At 40.1% G+C, this 15,530-nt stretch overlaps 1 protein-coding gene across 1 annotated transcript in view; it reads right to left on the bottom strand.

Annotated features, from left to right (window-relative positions):
• The window catches only part of Arhgap25 (Rho GTPase activating protein 25), a 71,815-nt gene extending 61,887 nt beyond the window's left edge, over positions 1-9,928 (bottom strand). Inside the window, exon 1 of the mRNA XM_090336767.1 lies at positions 9,642-9,928. Within this exon, the coding sequence (XP_090192893.1) occupies positions 9,642-9,702 (61 nt within the window). The 5' untranslated portion in view covers positions 9,703-9,928. The remainder of the gene's footprint in view (positions 1-9,641) is intronic.
• Positions 9,929-15,530: the final 5,602 nt, after the last annotated feature.

Consider the following 15,530-nt stretch of genomic DNA (forward strand, 5'->3'; position numbering starts at 1 on the left):
CAGCAGTCCAGGTGGAGGATTCTTACAGTAAATGAGGAAGAGTACTCTGCTGGTACTATAACACATTGAAGTGATCACAATTAAACACTGAGAACCAAAGAGGCCCAGGCTAACAGCTCTGAACTTTTTCCTTCTTGCACTTGATAACAAGAGAGAGTTGAAAGCTCTAGAGCTTTGGCCCTTGAGTCATGGTGGGGCACCTTCCAGGCCAGTCTTCCTATCAGGGTAAAAAGTTTGAGGGGCTTCTCTTTTCACAACATCAGAGACAGTATGTAGCATAAATTCTGCAAGAAGCTGAGCAGAGGCTGTTATCATTCTTACTGGCAGTTACAACTTGTATATTTTATTGATTTTAGAAAGAACAGAAGGCTAGTGGCTCATGCCTATAATCCTAGATATTCATTAGACTGAGATCTGATTTAAAGCCAACTCTGGCAGGAAAGTTCATGAGGCTTTTATGTCCAATTAACCACCAGAAAACTAGAAGTGGATCTGTGACTCAAAGTGGTAGAGCATGAGCCTTGAGCAGAAAAGCTCAGGGACAGTGCCCAGGACCTGAGTTCAAGCCTCATGACTAACAAAGAAAGAAAGAGAGAAATGAAGGTGGGAGAGGGAAAGATGGAGGGAGGGAAGGAAGGAAGGAAGGAAGGAAGGAAGGAAGGAAGGAAGGAAGGAAGGAAGCAAAGAAGGAAGGAAGGAAGGAAAATAAAAACAAACAAGAGAAAACAAAAATAGCTTTGCAAACAAAATTGAAAAAACTTCATAGGAACTAAAGGAAAAATAGACATATGAGAGTTGGATGTATAAATAGTAAGATGCTCTGACCAGCCAACTACAGACTGGTATGCTAGATGTGATCCAAGGAACAAGATGAAGCAGAGAATGCTGTGGCTGCTCTAGATGTTGTAAAGATTATATAACTAAAAGAAAGAACTCAACTAGAGCAAAACAAACAAAATCCAAGTATGGCTGGCTCTGACTTTCACAAAGGACTTGAAGAGGTGAAGAGCAGACCTGCAGTGTAGCAATGTACAGGATGGTGATGACAATGACAACTAATGAAATTTTTATATGATGTTACAGGTGATGCAAATGGTCTCCTGTCATTCTCATCCTAACTGTGGAGACATTGAATTCCAAGGTCATATCATTCACAAAATGCTGGGATTCTAATGTAGACAAGTCTGATCTAATGCTAGCTTTCTACTTACAATACTATAGCCACTTTACGCCATTATACCTCGTTTATATTTTGCCGAGAAAGTTATTGTTGTAAATTTTGTAGAATCTATTTTAAAATATTGAAATTTATTCTATATCACACCCAGGAACTCTGCAGTGCACTTCTTCTTTCACTTTGAAACACTAAATCAACAATGCAGCTTGCAAATAGCTCTGCCACCAACCACTAGAATTCCAGTAGGCAGGCATCCCACAGACTATCTGCAAGACAGTTCTAGCTGAGCACCTTTCAGAGTGGAGAAATAGAGTGGGAAAGGAAGAGAGTGGGAGGCAGGTATCTCCTGAGTCAGTCACCAGGCTGGTGACAGCTTCCTCACAGCATACAGAGAGCATATGGTTCTGAGCATCTTGAGAAAACTTTCTTTACAAAGATAAAGATATAGCCAGTCACTGGTGAATCACTACTCAGGAGGCTGAGATCTGAGGATAGAGAATGGAAGCCAGTGAGGGCAGGAAAGTCCATGAGACTCTTATCTCCAGTCAATCACCAAAAAATAAAATTGTGCTACAGCTCACAAGATAGCCTTGAGTGTGAGCCTTGAGCAAAAGGAGCTTAGGGACAGAGCCCAGGCCCAGAATTCAAGGCCCAGGACAGGCACATACATATATACATACACATATACACACATACATACATACATACATACATACATACATACATACATACATACATACATAAAGGTACGAGTGGTGCTTTTAAAAAAAAACACTTGCCAACATGGACATCGGTGGCTCACCCCTGTAATCCTAGCTGCTTAGGAGGCGGAGATCTGAGAATTGAGGTTAAATCCTGGGCAGGAGAGTCACAGCACACAAAAGTCCAGCAGTGGAGCTGTAGCTCAAGTGGTGGTAGAGCAGTAGCCATAAGCAAAACACCCTCCCTCCCCCCCCACACACGGACAAACTCAGGGTCAGGGACAACACCCAGCCCCTGAGTTCAAGTCCCAGGACAAGCAGAAAAGAAAAACCCTTTTCATCTGTCATGTAATGTTTCATGGATGACTTCACTGTCCTGACTGCATAACTCCAGACAGACTTTGAGTGCCTGTGGAATTGCGTTTTCATTGTATAAACAAGAAATGATCTTTAGCACATTGCTGCTCTTTGAACACTTCTTAGAAATATTGTACAGATGTGTTCATTTAAGGACTGTTCACAAAATTAAGCTATGGCATCAGCCTAGCTGGCCTGTCAGCAGATGCATAGTTTTGTTTTGTTTAAATTGCTATATATACACAAATGGAGTACTATTCAGGCATAAACTATAATGCAGTTCTGTCATCTGCAGGAAAGTGGCTGGAACTGGAGACGATTGTGTTAAGCAAAATAAGCTAAACTCAGAAAGACATAGCTCACATGATTTTTCTCATGTGTGGTGTCTAGATTCAGAAGGAAAAGAGATATGAAATTAAAAGTAATCTATTGGGGAGGGGAATGACAGAAAAGGGAGGGGTGAATGTAGTCCAAGTACATGGCATGCAAGTATGAAAATTTCATATCAAAGCCAATTTTGTATAATTAATAACAGTAAAAAAATTAAAAACTCCAAGTGAGTGGCTGGAAATATAGCCTAGTGGTAGAGTGCTTGCCTAGCATGCACAAAGCCCTGGGTTCTATTCCTTGGTACCACATACATAGAAAAGCTAAAAGTGGTACTGTGGCTCAAGTGGCAGAGTGCTAGTCTTGTGGAAAAAATCCCAAGGACTGTGCCCAGGCCCTGAGTTCAAGCTGCAGGACTGGCAAAAAAAATGTGAAATAATGCATAAAGAGAATATTATATTAAAGACTTTAAAACTTGAAGACTATTCTCAGATTTTTGACTTTTACGAAATTAAACATTAAATTTTTTCATATATTTTTATTGTAATTAATAGAAGGGTTACAATATATTCACCAGATAGAAGGTGCATTACTTTAAACATTAATTTTTTATCTTTTTTTAAAATTTTTATTGTGATTAATAGAAGGGTTACATTATATTCACCAGATAGAAGGTACATAAGTTCACAAACATTGATACCCTTTCTTATGACATGGTCCCCATTTTTATTTTTTTAATTTTTATTTTATTGTTTTTGCCAGTCCTGGGCTTGAGCTCAGGGCCTGAGCACTGTCCTTGAACTTTGTCAAGGCTAGAGCTCTACCACTTGAGCCTCAGCACCGCTTCCAGCTTTTTTTTTTCTCTATGCATGTGGTACCGAGGAATCGAACCTGGGTCTTTGTGCATGCTAGGCAAGCATTTTACCACTAGGCCAAACTCCCAGCCCAAGGTCCCCATTTTTAAAAATAAAAATTTTGTAATGTTCAGTCACCACCAAAACATATGAAATAGACTCAAGGAATAGATGAGGGATTCTGTGTTGATGTATTGCAACTTATTTAAAGAAAATGCTTAATGAGGTTTTCAGAATCACACGTGAAATCATTTTATACTTCCTTATTTAAAGAAAATGTTCAATGAGGTTTTCAGAGTCACATGTGAAACCATTTTCAACCAACTTATAAATTCTTATCAAAGGAATAGAAGTCATTTTTTGCCTTGCTTCAAATTAAGCTCAGCTTCCTGGCAGCTGAGACAGGAAGGAGATGCAGTAAGTTGCACTGTCTTGTCAGAAAGAAGGAAGTGCAGCCATCCCTGAGATGGCAAAGTTATTTCTGAGCACTGAATTCTCTAACAACTTTCTCACATGGTGTTATAATGGGTCTGTGTTCATTTTCTCTAACACAATTAGGAAAAAATTTTGAAATCATCACTCTCAATAAAGATAAAAATAGAGAGTATAATGTTAAAGCACAGCTCATGAGCCCTATTCTGTAAGGGCACTAAGAAAGGCAGTCCAGTCTTGGAAGTTCTTCTGAGCTGAGGCTGAAAACACAATTGCACACAAAGAAAACAAGTGCTTGCTGAGCACTTAACCTCTGTGATGTGCATGAAACATCTTCTTCTCATCAGCATGTTCCTGCCATGAATCCCCTTAGTACAAGTTAAACACTGCCCTAGATTTGCTGCTGATTAACAGTTCAGTCCAGAGGCTATGTATTTTTACTTCTAGGAAGAATTGTCAGTGGTCAACTCAGTCTTTTGATAATCTCCCCTATTGGAAGTTAGGCTCCTACATTAAAGCCTCGAATTCTGGTACTATAAATTTTTATTAAGATCAAATCCTTTGATTAAAATATCCAAAGGATATTAGTTGGTAGGGTGACCCATAGCATGCAAGTTGAGAGACATTCATAGGTATCACCTTCTAAGGAAATTCATACCCTTGAGAGCTGGAAATACACAGATGGCTCAAGAAGGGGTTGTTGTACTGTCTTTCCAGTGATTAGTGCCAACTAGAGGCGAAGCCTATATACCATTACCTGAGTATAGTAGGAACTGGGAGGCACTGACAGAGCCCAGAATGGGAAAAGAACTTCTGGCAGACAATATAAGGAGGAATTGAGGAAAAGAGAGGTGGCTGAAGGCTACTGTGTGAGAATATATACCTGTGAAAGGCATAGAAAGAGAAGAGTGGTCAAGTGCCACAGGTCTGATTAGAAGAAATTTCTGTTTACAGTTTAATCTTTTTCCAAGAGAGGCTATAGGTAGGTAGACAGACCGACAGAACTAAAGATATTCATTTCTTTTTCCTAAGAAGCAAATTGTGTACTGAAAAGTCAAGTCTGGGCTCACTGGATGTACATATTTTAAAGAAAACAAGTAGTAACAATGGGATAGGAGTGGTGGCATCAAACTTCCAGGTCCCCAGCTCCTTCTGTGGCCCTCACAGCTGTTTCCATCACAAGATTTCTCTCATGGTCTTGTAGTACTTTTCCCTGTCTGTGACTCCACTTGTGTGCTCTAGAGATGTGCAAAGCAGGACTACCCTTATATTTAGTTGCTAACCCAATGCATGTGTGTGTGTGTGTGTGTGTGTGTGTGTACGTATACACACTAATATATATATATATATATATATATAGTCTTTAAAAGGGCTTTCAAAGAAAAAACTTCTGATGAGTAAAGGCTGAGACAGGAAATGTAAATTACTATCCGTATAATTTTCATATCTTAGTTCCTTCTGGGGATTCTTCAGAATTTCCATGATAACTGCTGTGGTAAAATCCTTCCAATTGATCCATGCCTTATTGTGGCTTCCCCTTTGTGATTTCACCTTCACCGGGTACTATTTAGGTTTATTCTGTGACCAATAACTGAGCCTTCATTTAACTATTTATATCCTCCATACTTTCATATCAACATATCTAATTAGACAACCATGGTTCTGACACATGGAATGCTCATTTCTTTGTTTTTGTGTCTACAAAATGATTGCCATCATCAACTTATTCCTTTCAATCTGCCCTAGGATGTTTCCAACACCCTTACACTGAGTGCTACCTACTTAAAGGACTACATTCCAGCTGTACATAATTTCTATATCATTCTACTATTGGACACTCTGAAGATAAATGAGACAGAGAGACATAGCACCATCATTCCTACAAGTGACTTCTAGCTATGTACAGCCAGGCTAGGGCCAACTCATCTGAGACATAGAGACTCAAACATCAAGAGCTACTGAATTTACCTCTGTCAATTCAAGCATACTTAGTGCCCAATACAGCACAGAGTGCAGAGGTTAAGTAGACCTTGCCTGCTGTCTGCAGGCAGGAGGTTGTGAGTAAATAAGTAGAAAACAGGTTGTCTTCCTTTTACCAATTGTTCTTCACTCATCTGGATATGCCCATAGCAGACCTCCACCCCCCTCTCCTCAAGTTGTAAGAAGTCTCTACACCTAGATAACAGAGACACATCTTCATGGGGCAAAAAAACTTATTCCTAAATGTAAGTCAGTGAGCATATCAAAGGAATAGTCATCTTTACTCAAACAAAGAAAAATACTATTTCCTTAACGAAAAGGACAGAGTGTGGGTCTTGGAAGAAGGAGTATCTCTTGGTATCCATGTTCATATCAAAGGAAAGCATGTTCTTATCATAGACACTGCATGCATGCATAGGACCTTTAGTGACCAGGGACTAGGAGCTATAAAGAGTACAGTGGCATAAGCTACAGTAAGTAGGCCACCTTGGGTCTGGAACTCAGACTGGTCTGGATTAGTTACATGGTAAGTTTGGCAATAAATGCAAAGAAAGTATTCACTAAGGCAGAACCACCAAGCATGCCTAAATCAGCCACTTCAGCTCTGGGGGCTCTGAATTCTCATGTGGAAGGCAATCTTTCAGTGACTACAAAGGATTTAAAATTCTCTCAGGCTGGCCATTCTAGATACCATGGGAGCCATGCTGTTCATTGAAGAAAACCCTGTGTCCTGGGAACTCAAAGCTAGGAATCTTACAGAAGAGCAAGTGTGAGTTCTGTCTTGGTGGATTCTCTTCACCTAGACAGCCAAGGAGCTGGCTATGGGATTTCCAAACAGCATATGTCATCTGTAAAACTCTAGGTCCATATGAAAATCCAAGTATGCTTGGATGGGCAAAAGTAAGCTTGCTGGTTCTTAGGTCCTGGATCTCTGGGTCTAAGTTGCGATGGCATTGGTCTAGGTGACCAGAACCAGAACTCATTTGGGAATGTGTTTTAGTTTTGGATCCTTTCAATAACACAATAAATACTTGTTCATTACAGAAAACATTTACAAAACAACAATGCATATGTATATATTTCCCCATACTTAGCTATTTTAAACAAATGTCGTTAATATTCGGAATGTTTAGGGTGAGTGCTTCTTCATTCATTTGACATACAATATACAACAACCTCTTGTGTGCCTATTAGTAAGATTAGATACCTTTGGAAGTTCCCCTGCAGAAGTAGTAATATCCATGAAGATTTTATGTCAGTCAAGTCTTCTCTTCTTTACAACTTATTCATATAAGTAGGGGTATCATTTTTAAACTTAATATACGTGAATATCGTTTTATTCTTTGGCTTGTTTCTACTATTCGGTTTCATTTATGTGTGGAATTATAATTCATTATACTTGGCTCTGTGCAGTATTCCATCTTAGATGCTAGCAATGACTCTCCCATTCTACTATTGGCAAGCATTTGAATTGTTTCCTGTCTCCTATTATTACAAACGCTACAGTTGTAAAGACTCCACACATACACTCTGGTCACATACACAGCTTCTTTAGGGAATAGTCTCAGGAAAGAAAGTGATCCTGTGTATGACTTGTAATCATCAACTTAACTAAATCATACAAAGTAGCTCTTCAAAATACTTGGATTCTCAGTAAATGAGAGATCTCATTGCTCCACATTCCAGGAAAACATGGTATTGTCAGGTTTGTATATTGTAGACAATTTGGTGTAAACAAGTACGTCACCATTCAAATGCAAGTGGCTTCTTTGAAGCCTGTTGCTACTGTTGTACCTGAACACAGGATGAGGCAAGGAGACCTGAGAGCCTGTGAATGAGTCAGAGACTCTCTCCCACTCTGATCATCATTTGCATTCTAGTTTATGTGACACACATAAAATGCATTTTGCTACAGTCCAGTCCCTTGAGGCAACAAATTTTGCAGGTGGCAAGAATAATGATAAGAGCACCTCTAAATTTCATTGTGTTATGTTATTTTTTTCCTTAAGTAATGGCAAATGTGATCACCTTCTGATAGTAGAACTTTATACAGCAATGAGTAGTAATTGTATGCCCCTTCAATGAGTGGAAACTGGTTCAAAAGTAAAATCCTGGGCTGGCTTCAGGCCTGTAATCCTAGCTACTGTGTAGACTGAGAGCTGAGAATCGTGGATCAAAGCCAGCTCAGGCACAAAAATCCACGAGGCACTTATCTCTAACAACCAGAAAACCGGAAGCGGTGTTGTGGCTCAATGTGATAGAGCACTAGCCTCAGGGACAGCGCCCAGGCCCAGAGTTCAATTTCCCGGAACGACAAAAAAAAAGCGGGGAGGGGGTGCACCTTCTTTCAGAGATTCTGATTTCATAAGTCAAGATGGCACCTTGGTTTTTAGCCAGATGACTCCGTATCAGAGCATCCACATAACTACATTTAAAGAGAACCTAGTAGTAACTGTGAAATGTATCCAACCTAGTCCCAGACTTGAGAGTTTAATGTGATAATTTTCTATGTCCCTGAAAAATATCAACTATAAAATTTCCCAATTTTCTCAGTTTTAAACTGAAAAAAGACAAAATGACCTTATATAAGAAGAAGCAGGACATTTTGAAAGGAATGGAGCCATAGTAGTTTTGCCTTAAAAATGAATTTTGATGACAGAGAATGAGCATGAGCCAAGCATACTTGTATTACTAGTTAGGAGAACATGCCCTGGTTTAGGTAAAAGGCATGGACATTCTTATTCTCTGATCAGACTACAGCATACAAAGATCCCAGCTGATTAGAGAATATCAGTCCTGTCCAACCACCAGATAAATGGTTTTTCTGATTGTTCTCATTTTCCCTTCGAATCTTTTCACAAACCTTCATCAATACTATCTGTGATCTTTCAGTAGGTCGCTTTTCTCATGGCACACCAATTACCATTAGAGATCCAATCTAAACATTATTCCTAGTAAAACTCCTCCATAGTATTAGAAATACCTTAACATATGGTGTCTAATAACAAGGAAGTTATCTTTACACACACACACACACACACACACACACACACACACACACATAATAAGTAACATTTCAGCCCAATTGCTATACTACTATAAATTGCTATGTTAAATTTAATAATAGCAAAAATGTACATAAAGAACTTCATAATAATAAATACTAGATTTAAATGAATATAGCATCATTATCATTAGATATGTAAGAGTATAAATTGAGGACTACAATATATCAGAATTATTCTTAAGGTAACTAACCAAAAATGCATTAAAAAAAAACAACTCTTATGAGTCTCTTCCTTTAAAATTGCTTTGACTGTATTTTAAAATATTGCTGCACTTCCATCTTGTTCTCATTGTTTGTATTATTTTTTTGCTACACGTTGAGCCCATGGGCACACAAACCAAAACACTCACCATTGAGTTTGCTCACCAACTGAGCACGGCAAAAGCTCCTGTTGAAAGCCATTCAAAATATGGATGAGTTTCCAAACCAAAAGGAAGTGCCTTTTCTCTGATATAAAGAGAAAACCTCCATCTTGTATATGTTATACAGCCTAAGAAAATCCAAAGTGACCTAGATCCCACATGTCAAGGCGTTCCCGTCCATCTCCGAATGAAAATAACCCTCTTTTACCATTTGGAAACCTTAAGTTCATACATCAATTTGAATGCAAATTTTCTCCAAAACTCACGCCTGTTGTAAGATGAATTTTTAAAGAGGCTATGTTCTCAGCAGACCAACATGCAAATGGTGGGCGCTCAGGTGTAAGAACCCCAAAGGCAAGAGAAAGATCTGAATCCAGACAATACCTATTTTTGCAGCCTCTGATTTCAGGTTGAAATCCCAGTTCTTTGGCAACTTCAGGGACATTTTGCTTCCAGTTTGAGTGAGTAGTCGATGAAGTAGCCAGTCTGTTACAATCCGTACCCTTCTGGCCTTTTCAGTATTCCTCTTTGACTTGTGTAGGTCTTTCGACTCTACAACTGCTTCACAACTAGTCCTCAGTTGAGGTTTGATTTGCCAACAAGACTCCCCCTCCTCTTTCTCAGATGAAAGGTTCGTCTATCTGTCATTTGAGGATGGCACCTAAGCTCCTGCCACCCACAGTCCCCAGGGCCCAATACCCGCTTTTCTTGCTTTCAGTTTTACCAGAAATATCCCAATTGGCACTTCATTCTTCGTCATGAGATGCAGAGTGCCTGTTCGAAAGAATCTCAGGCCTCAGTAAGGCAAAGTTGTGGTAAACAACTGCTGCTTCAAGTTTTTTTTTCTTAACTGTCTGCTTCCTTGCATTTTGAGGAAGTGGGTTGCTGTTTAGTGTAGTGTCATTTGAACAAATGTCTTCAGAGGGAAAAAAAAGTTGCAATGCTTCTAAAGCTAGAATGGGTACCTTCATGATGGAAAGCTATAGTTTTGAGTAAAATGAAATTCAAGATTCTTACTTGGAGGCTTTGTGATTCCAGCCTGAAGCAGGAAGTTTTTTTAATGTATTTTGGTTATCTATCCATTTCAACAGAGCTGACCCATACAAATAAAATGTCATGATGATTCTTCAGAACTGTGTATGCTTGTGTACATGGTATAGGATTTAGAGTCACACCAGCTCAGGTTTTCCACTTCCTACATCTACAACTTCTTTTAAGCTTGAAAACAATTATAACTTTAACAGCACAATTATTTTTTTATTACTTTTAACAAGCAACTGACTCTTTTTGGACCTCATCAGAAAAATGGAGTTGAAAATCACCATGATTCTGTAAACAGAGGGAACATTGCAAACAATAATTCAAACTTCATTTTATATAGCTCAATCTTGTGACAGACTTTTCTGTTTTTAATAAGGAAAGTTTAATTCAGTGGTTAAATGTTGGGACCCTGGAATCAGGTTACCAAGATTCCTATTCTAGTGTTACTACTTCCTTGGCTGTGTTTCTTAACCATTTTGCATTTCGATTTCCTCATCTGTAAATGGAGCAAATAATAAAGCCTAGTCTGCAGGGGTGTTGTGAGGCTTTATCAGATGGTGGGTACAATGTGCCGGAGACAACCACTGTTCAGAACAATCACAGCAGGCAAGCCCCTTGGTCTTGGCCTCTTCATTCACTCTATCGCCATGGATGGTGCTGTAATTCTTTGTCACCTCCTACACTTTCATTCTCTGTTGGTGACCTAACTTCCTGTTTCATTAAGAAAACTGCTGCAACTGGAAGAGAAGAAAATGTCTGCAAGCCCTCTCTCCTCCCCCACACACCCACTGCCCCATTATATCTTCTGGTCTACCTACTTGTGAGCCTGCTTGCGTGACCTCCCAGTAAAAATGGATGAAGCAACTCTCCTCATTTCCCATCCCTGACTGCATATCACTGTACTCTCTCTATCTCTATTTACCATCCAAATCATTGTGTTTTATCTCATTTTAAAAAAAAAAAGTCGGGGCCGGGAGTTTGGCCTAGTGATAGAGTGCTTGTCTAGCATGCATGAAGACCAGGTTCGATTCTTTGATACCACATACATAGAAAAGGCCGGAAGTTGCTCTGTGTCTCAAGTGGTAGAACTCTAGCCTTGAAGAAAGCCCAAGGACAGTGCTCAGGCCCTGAGTTCAAACCCCAGGACTGGCAAAAAAAATCTCTTGGTGTCATTTCTTGTCATTTTCTTGGTGTCATTTTCTCTCCCTCGTTTCTGACCATTCTCCTTCCTCTCTGAACTCTCATTATACCTGCAAATGTCTCTCCTGAATTCCTTTTGTTGATGATCTTGTTCCCCTGGCTCAACAGAATAGTTTCAGGAAACCAATGAATTTTCTTTCCCTAAACCAATAGATGAGTTCTCTATCCTCCTCTAGTTCACCTAGCCCAACTGGACACATTTAATCACTATAGCCCAGCTCTGCGCTCTACCTGGCTCTCAGGAACAATGCTTCATTTAGTTATCTTTTGGGGGGGCTAAACTGTTTCTTGTTTTTTGCTAATGCCTTCTTATATTTCTGAGCTGAAAATATGGGAGGAACTCAAAACTCAGTAGATTTCTTTTTATCTCTTTTATCTCTCTTTATCTCTCCTGTCTACCTCCAAACTTGAGTTATCATGTACACCATGACTTGAGAGGAGATTTTCAACCTAGATCACCTTCTGAATTGGAAAGCATCTCTGCTTAGATCTTCAAGGTTCATCTCAAAGTAAGCCTAGCCCCAACTAATATTTAATAATCAAGCTGAAAAGACTGTGGTGATCTGGGAATATCTTCTCAATAGGAATTACTTTTTTTTTGCCAGTCCTGGGCTTGAGCTAATGGCTTGAGCACTGTCCTTGAACTTTCTCAAGGCTAGAGCTCTACCACTTGAGCCTCAGCACCACTTCCATCTTTTTTCTATATATGTGGTACCAAGGAATTGAACCCGGGTCTTCATGCATGCTAGGCAAGCACTTTAACCACTAGGCCAAACTCCCGGCCCCATGGAATTAAAGGATTATAAGAAACAAGAACCACACAAGTGTACTTCAAGGTTCTGCTTCCATCCTATCTGTACATTCCACTGCCAACACAGGGCACACGGTTGAGTCCAAGTCACTGAGGCAGGAAGTACACACAGCTTGAAGGGCGATGGGGAAGGAGAAGGGACAAGAGTATTCTCTGATCATGGCTTCAACCATCATACCAGCATAGCTTACCCAGATGCCTTTCAGCTTCCTGAAGTTCTATATCCCTCTGACCTTGACTCAGACATTTGGGAACTTTGGTGCCTACCCTGCACTACAACTTACTTTACCCAAATGCCACTGTTTTTAATATGATTGTATGGGAATGAGCCATCCTAAGTCCCAATCAAGTAGTACCTGCATAAGAAAAGTAGCACCACCCAGAGTTTCAACCATGAGACTCAGTCCTAGGATCTTTAATTTAGGAACTCTGAAAATATTCTGACCTTGACATTTAGCAATACACCGAGAATTTCCTTCACTCTTTATGGTGAATTGCTGTGAGTCTTGGAAAAACTCATGACCTATGGAGGAAGTTAGTTGTGCGTACTCACAAACGCAACCAGAAAATTCAGCTCTGGAAAGGCTCATACAGTGGCCTTCCCTCTGCAGAGCCCTCACTGGGTGTCAGCTGGCTGCAAGAAGACATCTGTCCAGCAAGGACTTAAACACAGCAATATACTATTTGTCCCTTGAGTAGCCTGGCTTAATCGCACAAGGAAATCCATTCTCCTTAATAGCCATGGCTAATATATCCAAGTGAGCTAGAATGGCCAACTCAGGGAGGAACGCACACTCACCATCACTCCTGCCCCACAAGAAGAGTGGACATGGGGGTGCTTGTGTCCTTCTGTTAGAATACAGGTTCAGGTGTTGCCAGCTAAACATAATTCTCTCCCTGGAGTTCTGTGTGCCAATTCACTTTTAGCCCAAGGGTGTCTGCAAAGTTTCACTCACTTGTATCTGCATAAGACTTTGCAAAACTATCTTTGAGCACCAATGTGCTCACAGGTAACATAAAATGTACAAGGAACTCAGTACTCTGAACTAGAATGAGAGGACATTATAGGGTCCAGAAACCCCAGACCAAAGTTCTTGGTTTCAAGTTTGACTTCCTTATGACCTGTGTCAGCATGGGCATATTGATTAACCATTCTAAACTTTCTTTTTCTCCTATGCAAAAAGAAGGTTAAGTTCACCCATGAAAAGCCTTCCGTATGGTGCCTGGTATAGAGCAAGCTCTAAATATAGGTTAGACTAGAGACTAATTTCTGTGGGTGAAATGATGAGTCAGGAAGGCCCTTCGTGTTCCATTTCATGTGACTTATTAGCTAGTAAGTTAAAGTGTGCTATCCACGCTCCGACTTAGAGAACATGAGAGACCTTCACTTTCTTGTTTAAATAAAGGCTATAGAACTGCAAAGTCCAATAGAGGCAGAAGCAAGAGGGGGCATGCCAAGGAAAAAGGAAGGGTGCTGTCTGTTCACATTGTAGCACAGTGTTGAGATGCTGATGGAGGTGACTAATTCTAGACCACAAGTCATTGGTGTGGTTTTACCAGCTTGCCTTCCCAGTGGCCCAGCACGTGTGCAAACAATGACACACCCAATGTGATTAGCTTGGACATAAGTTGGCCTTACTGGGGAGACGAAGTATTATTTCATGGAAGGGTAGGGAGGAAGTAGGAAGAGTTCTGACCTTGATAACAGAGATGGGAAAGGGATCTAAGTTACAGCAAAGCAAAGCAAAGTTGTTCAATGTCAGCTTCTACCCGTTTGAGATCATGAGATACTCAGCAGGAACAGGAAGTGACAAAGGCTGCTGATTTCACAGATGAACAAAACTCACATTGACTAATTACCTACAGAATACCCAGACCCGCTGTGGGAAGGGAAGAGTGGGTGTGAGCATGGAACTAAACCAACACCACACCCTGGCAAAGACAGCATTGACTTATAGCTATTTCCCATCCTGATTCTCAATAAGGCCTTATATGTGAGTAGAGCAGTATTATTCATTTCATTTCACAGAAAGGCATGTGGTAGAGGAATAATTTTCTTACAGGTCAGGTCAGAAATTCATATTTTGTCCAAAAGTTATCTGTACCTCCAAAAACATACAATATGACTTCAGACTGTAAAATTCAAAATAAAATAAGGGATTTATTTCTGATGGGTAGGTCTGATGATAAAGCAGGGAAAATCAACTCTGGCCATTTTTGAAAGAAATCAATCATATTTTTCTATTAAGCAAAAACTACTTGTGAAATTTGAAGCAGGCAGTGGAATCAAAACTTACAAATATCATCCAGTCACCGGAGGCTCATTCCTAGAACCTTAACTCCCTTGGAGACTCAGATTCAGAGGATCAAGGCTCAAAACCAGGCAGAAAAGTCTGTGAGATTCTATTCCCAAAAATAAGTAGCATAAAGCTTGTCTGGACATGTGGATCGAGAGGTAGACCACCAGCCAGACAAGCATGTCCAGAAGTACAAGGTTCCAAGAAAGAAAAAACAGTACCTAGTTGCTACTAGTGGTACTAGTGCTGGAATTTGTATAGATCCAGATATGTGAGTCAAATACAGGAGTCAGATATAGAAGTCCAAAGTCAGAAACAAGGTACTGGACAAAAAGGCTTTGGAGTCTGAGAGGAATTCTGACAAAACTTTATTTCCATTTTGAAGGTTAGTTAAGCAGAGGAAATATCCTCCCCTTCCCACGAAAAAAAAAATCTGGGTAGAAGAAATATATCAGAAAGTAGCCTGTGAGTCTTACAATCAAATAGATTTTATCTCTGAGATTGGGAGGGAAGGAAAAGGTGTGGCCTTTCTGATGGTAGCAAATAGCAGAATGAGTACAGCAATGCAATTGAGGGGACATTAATCTTTGCACAGAGCAAAGCTCTGTAAATGATTCTTTGCAAGGTTCCCATTTCTTTGATCTCTACTCTTTCCTGGTTTTAGTCCTCCTCCCCACTAACCTTTCAGCTTATTATTGGAACTCAGCCAAGTGACATCTCTCAAGCCACCCCTTCCAAAGGCACGGCTTTCCTTCTGACTCCTGTGATTTTCAACTGGCAGCCTTCTCTGTGGGCCCTGATCTGTGAGCTGATATAGCACAGGAAGTTTGCTAGGGCTTTCCACCAAAAGCATATATGTAGTCATTGAAGAATATTTGAAGGGTACTTCCTGAATTAAGGTAGGCTCTAGAGGAGTAGGCATAG

This window comes from Megascapheus bottae, chromosome 7 (assembly GCF_031878675.1).
Source record: "Megascapheus bottae isolate mThoBot1 chromosome 7, mThoBot2.hap1, whole genome shotgun sequence".
Taxonomy (NCBI): Eukaryota; Metazoa; Chordata; class Mammalia; order Rodentia; family Geomyidae; genus Megascapheus; species Megascapheus bottae.